General features: G+C 39.1%; 1 protein-coding gene across 1 annotated transcript in view; it reads left to right on the top strand.

Annotated features, from left to right (window-relative positions):
* The first annotated feature begins 284 nt into the window (after positions 1-284).
* Positions 285-12,017, top strand: part of zfyve26 (zinc finger, FYVE domain containing 26) — a 55,600-nt gene continuing 43,867 nt past the window's right edge. Inside the window, exons 1-6 of the mRNA XM_048600440.1 lie at positions 285-345; positions 4,490-4,641; positions 7,354-7,546; positions 7,801-8,064; positions 8,554-8,673; positions 11,570-11,734. Of these exons, the coding sequence (XP_048456397.1) occupies positions 4,570-4,641; positions 7,354-7,546; positions 7,801-8,064; positions 8,554-8,673; positions 11,570-11,734 (814 nt within the window). The 5' untranslated portion in view covers positions 285-345; positions 4,490-4,569. The remainder of the gene's footprint in view (positions 346-4,489; positions 4,642-7,353; positions 7,547-7,800; positions 8,065-8,553; positions 8,674-11,569; positions 11,735-12,017) is intronic.

Genomic DNA, 12,017 nt, shown 5'->3' with positions numbered 1-12,017 from the left:
ATTTAAGAGCTCTTTGCTCCTAGTATCATTTTCTTGCAAGTCTTAGAGCTTTCCCATTCATTCCTATGCACTTCTGCAGAAAATTGCTCTCCTGCTTCTTATGCTAAGATCAGTTAGCCACACTAAAAGTGAAGATTGGATTCGAAAATTTCCAGTTTCACATCAGGAAGTGCATTTATCGAGCTAATATTCTATAACTTGAAACACTGCAAGTTCCCATTTTCTCAAGCTATATTTGTATCTCAGAAGGTTTCCACTCTTAATTTGCTGTCTTCACAGAGCATCGAGCCAGTTCGCACTTGACAGTGGAGAGTGTGAGTGGAGATTTAAGTACAAGCACCTCAGGTATGTTAACTATTATGCAATAGAATTTCAACGATTGCATCAGAGAGATTTTCTTGGTGTTTTGTTTGTGAGTCAGAATCCAACAAGCCCAACAATGAAGGTCTACAGAGTTAGAAGAGTTTCATTTTAGAGTCATAGAGATGTACAGCCAGAAATAGACCCTTCGGTCCAACTCATCCATGGCGACCAGATATCCTGAATAAATCCAGTCCCATTGGCCAGCATTTGGACCATATCCCTGTAAACCCTTCCATTTCATATACCCATCCAGATGCCTTTTAAATGTTGTAATTATACCTGCTTCCACCACTTCTTCTGGCAGCTCATTCCATACATGCACAACTCATTTTCTTGAACAAAAGACTGTAGTGTTATCTAGAAGAGATATATCAATTCACTTGACTTGGTTGGAAACATGCTATTTTTAAAATCCAACTAATGATAATAAGTGACATTGGGTTTGCTGTGTTATTCCTTATTGATGTATGAGATTTATCTTGGTAGTAGGAGATGGGAGTGTGGTCTGTGGATTTGTACCACCAACAGATGTGATGAATTTGTTGCTTCAGTGGAGTGGAGTTGAGTATAAGTATCTCTTTTAACTAGCACCTGAAGAAGGACTGAGGCTCCGAAAGCTTGTGTTTTCAAATAAACATGTTGGACTGTAACCTCATTTCATAGATTTCTGACTTTGTCCACTCCAGTGCAACACCAGCACCTCCACATTATATCTTTTAGCAACAGCTTCAAAAATTGTTAATAAATCTGAGTCTCATTTTCGTCTTGTTTGTGTCGTTCCATCCCTAAAGGCTGAAGGTCAAATATTAAACAGTCCTTCTCAAATGATGTGTATGGAACACTTTTGCTGATAACTGAGTGCTAGCAAACTTGAGGAGTGCTGCCTTTGAGAAGATTGCCACGTTGGTGATTTATCTTGCCAGTCTATACCCCATAATAAGCCACAGATGTTGTAAAAATTGTTGAGCTGCTTTTAATGGCTGTAAGTCTATCCATATTAAGCAGCAGTATGCTGAGAACCCAGTCCTTCAGTTTGTTCCTAAGGGTCAGTTTGATGTTATTTCATGTGTATTATGTGAATTAGCCAATGTGGTTGCTGTATTTCCTTTGCATTAAGGGGCATTTTGTCTGTTTTCATGGACCCAAGATAGTAGAATTTGCTAATCACTTCCAGAGAAGTGTTATTTAATCTGATTAGGGTCAGAGATACAACACCTTGTCCCACGATCATGAGCTTCTTGATGCTAAAAGTCAAGGAGAGCAAGATACAGGCATAGGAGAGACAGTTCACAAATCCTTGTATCTAGTTTCCGAATAACGCAACATTATTAATACAAAGGAGTTTTGATCAGGCTGCGATTATGTTTTTGTCTTCACTTTGTCTTACTAGATTTTAGAGCTTGTCATCTAACCTATAATGCAAGGAGGTGTGTTCCATTTTCTGCAGCAAAGGCAAAGGTTAGGGGCATGGAGCAGAAGAGGTCAAACAAGAATCAGGCTAGGATGCAAAACAGTTAAACTCCATTCTTGATATGAAACAATTGGATGTGGAATCGTTAAACTAAACAATGTTGTCATGGAAGGAGTGGATGAGATTGAGGAGCTTTGCTGAACAACCATTTTTCTCCCAAATCCTGAGATCCCTGCTTTGCTGATGGTGTTGAGGGGGTATATCCTATGCCCCACAATGCTCTTGTAATTGACATATGGAGGAACACATGTTCACAGTAGATCTGTTGGCATAGAAACCATGATAGGCTTTTGGGTGTACTAGGTATGTAGTTGATGGAGTCTTTTAAGCATGATCCTAGCAAAAATCTTCCCAATGGAACTAAGTAGTGGAATTCCTCTCCAGTTGCTGGAGCCTTTTTTTTTTGCCTTCTGTTTTTGTCATTTTGTGGCAATCAACTGCTAAGGACCAAAGCCTGTTTTCCAGCAGAGAATGACAAGGTAATAAAGTTTTGGTAATGACCGTGACTTTCCATGCTTGAACGTGCAGTTCAGCTGGGTTCCCATCTTTGTCAGTTGTCTGTTTACTGAGCAGAGTATGGTCAGCTATCCTTTGCCCTTGCCACCTTACTCCTCAACACACTGAAACTTGGGCCCAACTTGCACAAGTCCATCGACTAGATGAAACTTGAAGCCCAGCCAGTGGACCCTCACCTCGCTCAAGTATATTGATTGACAGTTACTCTCGGCGTGTTTTGACGTCTTTAAAGTCAACTTCATTCTGCTGGACGGGCTCCCAAATAGCTCCTCTAACTTCAGATTCCCTCTCTCGTGACTTTGAGTGAGATTTTGATTTGACAGTGAGATTTTCTGTCCATCAAGAAGCAGCAAGGGCAGGAGGGAAGGAACATGAGTGAAAAATCGAGAGAGAGAGGTGCAGCTCCTTACAAAATCTGTGTTTCTTTGCTCAGTCAGTCCTTCAGTTTATTTTTCTTTGGCATTTTAGGGATTTCAGAACTGCATTCAGCTGCTCTCTCTGTACTTTGAGCGTTACCACATATGAAGTTGACTGTGAGTCCATCAGATAACCATAGGGTGATGGGGTGCTCCAAAGTTGCAATTGCCAACTCAATTGACTTCATCAGCCATATCCACTGCAAAGTTTGCACCAAGCTCATGGTGGTCATTAGAGCTGTTTCCATGCCAATAGAAGGTATAATTATGCTCAGGAATGCAGCCTTTGTCGGCTCAGCTGGTTTCTTGTAGAGTAGCAATGCTGAGAACGAGCTTGTGTATCTCATGGTCACTGAAGGCCATCTTTTATACAAGTGCTATAGTATGTGAGTTATTATTCTTGCCACCTAAGGACTACCTTGTTTTGTTTATGGCATTGACAGACATGGTTTAGGAGGAGCAGACCTGCCTATCATCTGTATTTCCCTTTTGACACCATAAGGTAGAATTCAGAGGATCAATGAAAGCATGTCTGGGGCCTAGTCAGTTGGAGGGGTTGCCAGGAAGTGCTAATTTGAAGAAATTGCCAACCATCTAGGAAGGTTCATATTTTTGTGTTGGGTTTATTCACCTAGCCGTTAACTCTTGATAATGTTAAAATTGGGGATCTAGACCACCTCAGATAGATACATGATCTTGCATTTCAGGTGCACCTTTCCCTGACCCCTCTTATGCCATCCATACCCCAATCTTTGGTGCATGCTGGTGAAAGCCAGTTGAAATAATCCCTTCATCAAGTCCCACTGCAGCAAAGTAAGTTAGGTCAAATTAAACCCCGTCATGAAGCCATCACGTCAGCAATTAATTCCCTCGGTAAAATCTACACCTCAATAGAAAGCCACTCTGGTAAGCCTCCATCACTTCACTGAGCCATCAAGAGCCCTCACCATATCAGTAAATCCCTCACCACAATACCAAGGCTCACAGTAATACCTCAATAAATCTCTCACTATAGTTCTAAATCTTCCAAAAGTAAATCCTCATGGCAGCAAAATACTCCAAAATAGAATATTGACCCTTTACTATGACACCAGGTACTCCCAATTTGCCCCTCCTTCAGAGTGGAAAAACAGACTTGAAAACATGCAGCCTGTACATCAATGAGGCCTGTTCCCAGTCTCTCGATGCTTTGGTAGTTGTAGCTGAACCCGTAGCACTGAGGCAGCAGCTCCCCAAATTGTTGAATTTAAGAATCCCATCTCCTACTTTCCATGGCTTCCAGCCAGCTCTTGCCAGGCCACCCACTCCGTCCCAAGAAAGTCCCACCTAAAAATGATGACCTTTCTGTCACCTCGCCATCTCTCCTGTTCACCACCTCACCCCTTGTCTCTCCTACTCCTTCCTAGTCCTTCCACCATTAAATGTGTCTCTTGTTTACTGCTTCCCTTCCTGACCTTGCCACTCGCTGTCTGTTCTCGCTGAATCTTGGCCATTAACGTTGGGCAAAGTAACATGTTGGTGGAGCATTTTACAATTTTCAAATACCTGACAATCTGCATACATATCTACATTTATGACTACTGATGTATTGTTCTATGAAATAAAGCTCCTCAAAGAATAGATAGAATTGAGTATGTTAATTCTTTACTCAGTTGAATGCACCATATTGGTATTGCAGTTTTCCCACATAACGTTTGGTGCTTATTGAAATTTATCTCTACAGATGGAAGTTTGGTAAATTTTGCTGTAACAAATGAACAGGAATTTAAACCCCAAATCCCACGATGTAATCTTCTACTTCCCATGATGTTGGCTCCGCCAGAGTCCCTTCTCATTTCCTGCATCCTTAGAGGAAACTTTGCCCAAGCACATCAGGTAAACTGAATTCTGTTTCCAAGGCAATGCATTATAATCCATTTCTATTGTTTAAGCTGGGTTTAGTAAATAAGACCAACATGTAAAATATGGACTTGAAATCAACCATTTTGCTGCTCAGGCTTTTTCCTTTAATCTTGGACATCTCACACCTTTAAATTCTTGTGGAACATTCTCAAAAGTTATCAAAACTTGATTAATCAAGTTTTGACATGACTGTTCTCCTGAGTTGTAGTTCTTTTCCCTGCTTTCTCTTCCCCATAACCCTGGCTGCTCAAAAGAATTCTGTGACTTTGTGCATTAAGAATGGTTACTTGAACTGGAGGGCAGCTAGCACTTGTTGAATCAAGTTCTAGTGTATGTTATCAGCATCACTTAGTTTTAAGGGATAGCCTTCAGTTAATCAGCAGCTTCAAGAGGAACTTCTGCAAAGCTTCTGATATATTTTATTGGTTCAGGTAAGTTGTATAGGAAATAAAATTGTTGAGTCATATTTTAGATTTTAACATTTTACAAGACATTTCAGCTCATGATGTTATGTGATTTCAAGCTTATTCCCCTAGACAATGCTGTACAGTTCTATAGAATTTCTGATTGGAGAAGTAGTTTTGTAATCAATTAGGTTTCTACTATTTAGTGTTTGAAAGGAAAGTGACTAAGACCATATGAAAAGGTAACGCCTATTATTTAAATGGGCATTATTTGTCACTTAAAATTTACAGCAAAATAGTCACCATATCTGCAAGTTCCTGACTGTCGATAGGACATTGCCATATTTTTAGCCTCTTGACATTTTGCATAGATCATTCAAGAATACCTGTTTAAGTCATGAATCTTCACAATTATGTTATCTGGTGTGGCGCATGAGAACAGGAATAGTAAATTCCGCCTGTTGTCGTTCAGCTATATCTCTACCTTGACTTAACCTACTGCCTTCATTATTTCTACAACCTCTAAAGCTTTGCCTAAGAAAAGAAAGACAACCCAATTAGAACAACTTTCCTTCACAGTTTAACCCTTTAACTCTCGTATCATTTTAGTCAATCAGTGTCACATATCCACCAGAGTTAACATACTCTTCCTAAAGTATATTGCCCAGGGATTAGTCAACCATGTACACCAATGGATGGATCTACCTGCAATGTGTAGTATTTAACTCATCAAAAACCACTAAGACATTTAGAGTCAATGTGTTCTTTGGACTTGGGTGATTTTCCTGCTAATTCATTTAGATTGAACAGTTTTTTTTTTGTCACCTAAGTGCGAGCATATAAATGCCTTCTTTTCACCGTGATACTGTTGAAAGTTTATCTATTGGTTAGTCTAACCCGAAATTTGGTAATTTGATTGTTGATGTGTCTGTTGAATTGTTCTCATTCAGGATGAGTGATGGGGACACAGTATTTCTGGGTTGGAGAGGGGAAAACCCTGATGGATATTGTGCAAGGACAGTGTTTAGGTTGATTGTGCTGTTGCTTCAGCAGCACAATAACCCATCAGCTCTTGACAGCAAGGCATGTAGGAAAGATTAACATTTAGGCATATTAACCTACATGCTGGTGAGATCCTGACTGAACAGAGATTCATTGCTGACCAAGATGAAAATAATTCAGCGAGTTGGGATTGTTGGTGGGATTTGGCTAATTACAAAGATTAGTAGTTTTATAGATCCAATGACAAATGATATGGGAATAGTATGGAACAATGATGTTGAGGTAGATGATCAGCTGTGATCTAGAATGGTGGGGCAGGCTTGAGGGTCTGAATGTCCCACTCCTGCTCCTATGTTCCTACGTGTTTATTCTCAGATTTCTGAGCTCTCTACAAGAACAGAGCAATATTCAAATAGTAGCTACAGTTAGAAGGATAACAAGTTTGAATTAAAAGATATGTAGTTTATGTGCTAAATAAAATGGTAATTTGACAATAGAATTGTTAACGTTATGGTCCCTTCATACCAGGCTGGAATCTTTCTGGCATGAGTGTTTTTAGGCATATTTGTGTTGGCATAACCAATTGTGTTATTGTGACTCTGCAAATTCATCTAGGAGATAGGAAACTGCATTTGGTGATAAGCTCCTTGAGGGACAGATAGCACAGGTAACAATTTATTGTAGGTTACAAAGTATATAATAGATTTAATCGGAAACCAAAATGGTCTCATGAGGGAAAGAAAGTCCGCCATTACCTGAACTGCTATGTATTACTCCCCTGACCAACTTGTTGAATTTTAACCACTGTCTGAAATGATCTAACAAGCCATTCAAGAAAACAATAAAAATAAAACCAGGACAGCCAGGAAAATAAATGCCAGTCTTGCTCACCACCTGAAAGCGTTAGTCAAATACAGCAATAAAGTAAATATACTACCTTCTTACTCTTCACCCTGTCATATCTTACTCCCTTTCTCTTCTCTTCCAGCAAATCCCAAACCATTCTGTGTCAGCTGGCCAGACTGACTTCAATCTCTATTTAACTTGAAGTTTGCCCTTGATCTTGACTCCCCTGTGAAATGTCATAGATTGATTGATTGACTAATGTTGAAGCTGTTGTGAATGTTAACAAACTGGAGTGAATAATGAATTGCTGCACCAGGTTGCTAACAGTGTAATGCAGTGTGTTGCTTATTTATATAAACAGTTATGTAATGATCATTTAGCATTAATTGCCTGAGTTAGTGATTAACTGGACGATCTTTTGCTTTCTTGGCAGGTGGTGTTAATGTTTGAGTTGCAGTCATCATACTGCTACGGTGAACTGATCTTTATGGAACGATACCAACAGGTGATCAATGAACTTGCCAAAGTAGAACAGAAAATGGAGAACAAAGGCATAGACAACACCAGTCACAAATTAAGTGTTGGGAGATTCACACTTCAAGCAATTGGTGATGCTGCAGCAGCAGGTAACTGTTAAGGTTCCTCTAGGAGTATGATTTTGAACACTGGAATTAATAATACTTTGAAAAACATTGTTTTATTTATAACCTGACAGCAATATTTTGAAAGGTACAGATTTCTGTGCAAAAATCTTAGGAAATATTATTTCCCTTCTCAGGCAACATACTTCCTCATTCTGAAGTCGTCATCTCCACATACTGTAAATTACAGGTAATTTGGCAAGCAGTAATATTCATCCTATTATCTTCTCCTCATGTAGGTATGGTGTTTTATTCCATTTCTGATGTTGTTGAGAAGCTGATTAATTCATCTGAGGTTGCCAACTCAGCATTGCAGGAGGATTTCTGGAAGAGTAAAGTAAAAATTGAACCGACCAATCCTCTGAATGAGATTCTGGAGGATCTCAGTGGTCCTGCTATGGCTGTCTTTGACCTTGCTTGTACCCAGTGCCAATTGTGGAAAACCTGTAAACAACTCCTAGAAACTGCAGAAAGGAGGCTTGTGGCTGCCTTTGAGTCCAAAGGTAGGACCTATAGTTTCTAATTGAAACAATGGTTTACAAAGGTATTGCTAGGAAAAGTTTGCACCAGTCATGTATTGTTTTGGTGAACTTGTGAATACAGCTGTTTTTATGAAAATGTTGGTACATTGTTATTAGTTGAAGGCAGTGATTAGATTTTTCCACAGTGTGTGTATTAAGATTGCACCTTCTTTGCAGGTATTCAGATTCATTCTAAAGTAGCTGTTTTCAAAGTGCTCCTCCCATTAAATCAGAAGAGAACTGCAGTTTAGTTGGGTACTGTGCAGCAGTTTGAGTGTCATCATAAAGTAAATGTAGTTGCTTGGAGTAAACAATAAAAGCTCGGTTTCAACATACCTTTTTAAAAAAAGCACTTTCATACCATTGAATAGAAACACTGATATGATTATTTAATTGAGTTTTCAGACTTTTCTACTTTCAATAAATACATACCTAATTCATTGATATTACCTTGTGTTGTGTGTCCTACAGGCAGAAAGATCGATTGTGTTCGTCATAATCCAGATGGAATCCAAGGTTTTCCTACAATCCTTCAGCGAATGACCAAAATCGTGAACTATTCTCTCAGCTCACATGGACAAACCAAAGCCAGTACAGTAACCTACCTTGCTGTTAAGGTTATGGAAATGGGCTGAAACTAGTTTCCCTTTAGTGTGTCTCTCCCTCCTATAATTTTTAGCACGCGTAGTTCAAAGAATTCAAATTGCCTTCCACTACCTAACCAAAATGAGCCTTTACTGTACATGTTGGAGTTTATTTAGGCCTTGGAACAATGAAGCCATATCCTTAATATATCTTCCAATTTGCATCTTTCTAACATACATCGCTGAACAACTGCAAGAGTGTGAATCCCTCCTCTCTAATCCAGAGATAGAGTCAGAGTTATAAAGCGTGAAAACAGACTCTTTGGTCTAACTTGTCAGCGCTGACCTCCTAAACTGATCTAGTCCCAATTGACAGCATTTGGCCCATATCTCTCTTAAACACTTCAGAAGCCTTTTGAATGTTGTAATTGTACCAGCCTACCATTACCTCTGGCAGTTCCTTCCATACATACACCACTCTCTGCGTGAAAAATTTTGCCTCTTTTAAATTTTTCCCCTCTCGCCTTAAACTTATGCTATCTGCTTTTGGACTCCCCTGCCCAGGAAAAAAAGACCTCGTCTATTCACCCTATCTATATCCCTCATGTTTTGATAAACCTCAATAAGGTCACCCATCAGCCTCCACACTTCAGTGGAAAAAGCCCCAGCCTATTCAGCCTCTCCCTACAGTTCAAACTCTCCAATCCATTTGTACTATGTACAACATTCCTAAGCCAAAGTTGGCTCATTATGCACAAACCAGGGATCAAACAGAGATATTTCTGCTGTCTGTGGCTCGGTATATTTATAGAGACTGCTATATTCAAAAAAAGGGGACGGAAAGCATTATAGTCCAGGGCACTTATGGTCATGTTCTCTTGTATTAAGGAGTATATAATGAAGTGCTTAGAAAATCTCAATGGGAGCAGGCAGACTTAGCTTGTCTTTGTGAAAGGCAGATCATGTTTGGCCAATTTATTGAGGTATTTTGGGGAAGTGCTGAACATTGCGAAAGGGATAGTTGTGGTTGATTGTACTTAGATTTCAAATGCATTTGGCAAGGTACCACAGCAAATGTTACTATGCAGGATGAGAGCTTGGTTTAGGGAGCAACATCATAGTGTGGATAGAAGATTGGTTACCTAACAGGAAACAGATTCCGCATAAATTAATTCAGCATTAAGTAAAAATCAAAATAACAAAATTGAATGAGTAAATAATTAGAGAGTTCGGACAGGAAAATGGAGTTGAAACCGCAGTCAAATTGACCATGAATGTATTGAATGGTGGAACAGGCTTCAAGGACCAAACGGCCTACTTTCACTCCTAAGTGCTGTTTGTATGGATCATTTTAGAGTTGAAAAGATGTGATGAATGGTATGTCATGGAATTGGTGCTGGTGCCTCAACTGTTTAGACTTTCTATTATAATCACTTGACTGAAAGAACCAAATATATGTGAGATGATCAAAAAAAAATTATGGAAAAATTAGAGTATGAAAGGAAGCTGGTCAGAAAAATAAAAATAGATACTAAGAGTTTCTATAAATATCAAAAAAACTAATAAAGTGACCGTTGCTCCTTTAGAGAATGAGACTAGAGAATTAATAAAGGAAAATAAGAAGATGGCAGATGAACAAGTATTTTTCATTAATCTTAGAAGCTGCAATAAATTAGTTAATGGAAGGAAGGGAGAAGCTTGGGGGAAAAATTACAATCACAGAAAAGTGGTACTGAAAAAATTGTTGGAGCTGTGGACTGACAGGTACCCAGGCCCTAATGGACATCATCCTAAGGTGTATAATGGCTAGTGAACTCCCTTGATTCAGGGAGTTAGATTGGAAGATAGAAAATGTAACTCCTTTATTCAAAAGGAGAGGGCGATAGAAAGCAAAAGAAAACTAAACCCGTTAACTTACCATCTGTTACCTAGAAAATATTAGAAGCTATTATTAAACAAATTAGAGGCAGACAGTTGGATAAGCTGTGGATAAAGTGGAAGTGGTAAATGTATTGTACTTAAGATTTTCAGAGAACATTTGGTAAAGTACCACATCAAAGGTTATTGTGAGTAGGTGAGAATGCGGAGTTGAGGTCACAAATAGATCTTATTGAATGGCGGATCAGGTTTAAACGAGTGAATGGTTAACTCCTGCTTCTAATTTGTATGTTCGTATATTTAACAAATGAGCTATTTGGGAGTTGCATTGTGCTTCACTGTAACTTGATGGAAGTAGTGCAGAGAAATTGTGCTATTTGCCCGAAGTTTGTTTCTAGCCAGCTGGCCAATGTGACCATCATAGTTGGGTGAAAGGTTCAGATGCAAATGACGCAATAGTAGCTGTTGGCAGTAAACTGAGGACTTTTCTTGAGTTAGTTGGGCTTCAGTGTTCTGCTTTGCAAATTGTTTAATAGCTGTGGAGAACATAACACAGGATAAAATTTTAGTTTGTTCCTTAATATGTGCAATCACTCATTTATTTTTGCAAGCTTCATCGGATATCTCTAAGTGCTATAAAATTAGTTGCTGGTGTTAACTTATCACCTAAAGAGCACAGACCTTTGACTGCTTGTTCTGAAGCTGTACAATGTTTGTGGGTAGTTCGTTGCCTGATGGCAATATCATATTCTTTTAAAAAGTTTGAAAATGAAACAGAGGTCTGACTAAATTAAGCAGATTGGTTGATGTTCTAATCCACTTGATATTAAGTTTCAAACATTTGTTAAGAGGAGCAGGTTCATCTTTAGCTCAAGCAAATAAATAGATACAGTGTCTTTCTACAACACCTGATGCGTGCTCAGCAAATAGATTTCTCAGAAGACAAAAAGCCAGGGAATACACTTGATCATTGCTCATCATTCAAATATAGTCCACTAGCATCTTATTGTTTGTTTTTTTGGCAGAGCCTGCTGAGGACAGAATTGCCAGTCACCTGAACTGCAGTGTGACAGAGCTCTTACTAACATGTTACCCTGCCCTTTCTGAGGATTGTGTCACTTTACAGCTCAATTTATCAGAGCGACTGGAACAGATCACACAGAAACTTCAAACAGCAATAAAGTCTCCTGGTCAGTATCAGAAGTAGATACCATCACATCCTTATGCATGTTCTTCAATTCAGTGTAGTTTTTCAATAATCATGGTGTGTGCACATAAAAGACTTGTGAAATTGCATCTTTCTTAATTCTTGAAAACTACCCTAACGCAGGGCAATGTTGCAAAAACAATCAGTAATTCTTAAACAAGAGACAACAAGGTGCAGGGCTGGATGAACACAGCAGGCCAAGCAGCATCATAGGAGCAGAGAGGCTGACGTTTCGGGCCTAGACCCTTCATCAGAAAAGGGGGAGG

Source organism: Rhincodon typus, chromosome 8, assembly GCF_021869965.1.
Source record: "Rhincodon typus isolate 14 chromosome 8, sRhiTyp1.1, whole genome shotgun sequence".
NCBI lineage: Eukaryota > Metazoa > Chordata > Chondrichthyes > Orectolobiformes > Rhincodontidae > Rhincodon > Rhincodon typus.
This window is presented reverse-complemented; position numbering and strand designations above follow the sequence as displayed.